The sequence below is a fragment of the Pongo abelii genome, chromosome 6, assembly GCF_028885655.2.
Source record: "Pongo abelii isolate AG06213 chromosome 6, NHGRI_mPonAbe1-v2.0_pri, whole genome shotgun sequence".
In the NCBI taxonomy this organism is placed as follows: Eukaryota; Metazoa; Chordata; class Mammalia; order Primates; family Hominidae; genus Pongo; species Pongo abelii.
Genome location: NC_071991.2, coordinates 141,705,969 through 141,707,639, shown reverse-complemented (window position 1 = coordinate 141,707,639; position 1,671 = coordinate 141,705,969). Strand labels below are relative to the sequence as shown.

The 1,671-nt window shown below is 42.2% G+C and overlaps 1 protein-coding gene across 1 annotated transcript; it reads right to left on the bottom strand.

Annotated features, from left to right (window-relative positions):
• Positions 1–455: 455 nt before the first annotated feature.
• On the bottom strand, positions 456–1,423 carry LOC100439727 (olfactory receptor 2A2-like). The gene is made up of 2 exons (XM_009243376.3): positions 1,172–1,423; positions 456–1,130 (listed from the first exon to the last, which is right to left on the bottom strand). Exons 1-2 carry the CDS (start codon positions 1,421–1,423, stop codon positions 456–458), a joined length of 927 nt encoding a protein of 308 aa, XP_009241651.3.
• Between the last annotated feature and the right edge of the window lie 248 nt (positions 1,424–1,671).

The following is a 1,671-nucleotide window of genomic DNA, read 5'->3' as shown; positions in this document are numbered from 1 at the left end:
GCTGCCACCAGGTAATAGTAGGAGTTACATATGTCCTGATTGATCAGCAAAGAGTAACGTGTTGATGTAACTTTCTGTTGGATATTATACTCACTTCCTGGGTGATGGGTTCTATCACACACCAAATTTCAGCATCACATGATATAACCATGTAACAAACCTGCACATGTACCCCCTGAATCTAAAACAAAAGTTGAAATTATAAAATAATAAGTATTTTATCTCCATGTAGTCCTATTTCTGATTTTTTAAAAGATGTCATTATTTTAAACAAAAAATTAGATATTCTAACATAGCTATTCTGTATCCTAACAAGGCTACTTAATATAAGAAGATGGGCATACCCAGGAAATTTGTTCCCATTTTCAGGGCTAAAATCTAGATAATTTTCATTCTTAAATAAAGCCTCTTTTTGTGGACTTTTTCTGAGCTGTATTGCGCAAGCAAACCACATCTCATAAAGGTAGATCAACTGAACCAAAATTCTCCCCTCGTTCACAGGTCCTCTTTTCCTGCAGTGCTCCGTATAAGGCACCCTTCACCTGAGCATTCCGCAGGCTGTAGATGAGGGGGTTCAGCAATGGGTTGAAAAGGCTGTAAAACAGGGTGAGAATTTTCTGCTGCTCCTGTCGTTGACTGTTGTCTGGGACCAGGTAAACCACCATGGCTATGCCAAAGTAAAGCCCAACCACACAGAGGTGAGAGGAGCAGGTGGAAAAGGCTTTCTTGCGGCCCTCCTTTGACTGGATCTTCAGGATGGCCAAGAGGATGCGCATGTAGGAGATCAGCATCAAGGAAAGGGGCCCAACTAAGATAAACACACCACCAGCAAAGACAAAAATTTCATTAATCCAGGTGTCTGCACAGGCCAGTTTGAGGACAGATAGAATTTCACAGAAGAAGTGGTTCACCTCCTGGGGCCCACAGAAAGGCAGCCTTAGAAGGAGGATTAGATTTATGAGGGCCAGGGAAAATGCGCATGCCCAGGAAGTAATAGCCAGGACTGTGCACACTCTCCAGTTCATGATGACAGTGTAATGCAGGGGATGGCAGATTGCCACAAATCTGTCATAGGACATCACCACCAAAATCATGCACTCTGCAGCAGCAAAAGTCAAATACAAAGCCATCTGCATAATGCAAGAGATGAAGGAGATAGTTTGTGTTTCACTAGGTTTTCCAGCATGTTGAGCAAATTGCTGGAAGCATAGGATATGTCAATGACGGCCAAGTGTGAGAGGAAGAAGTACATGGGGGTGTGCAGTCTGGGATCCAGACAGATGAGCCCCAAGATCATGCCATTTGCCAGCAGGCTGAAGAGATAGAACAGGGAGAAGATCCAGAAGAGGAGCACTTCCATCTCCACACTGAGCTGGAATCCAACCAGGATGAATTCTGTGACCAGTGATTGGTTGTCCCCCATTCCTTAATGACCCTTTGTAAAGGCCAGAGTGTGATGAAAGGTCAAGGTTGGAGAATCAAAGAGAGTGAGTTATTTATTTCAAAATGAGCTCAGAGGAAGCATGTATATATTTGTGCCTACTTGACTCACTTTTTCCCCCAGTGTTTCTTTCTGTTTTTGTTTTTAACTTTTTATTGTAAAGTAATTCAAACCTTCAGATAAGTATCAAGAATTAGAAACAATACTCTCATACACATTTCATCTAGATT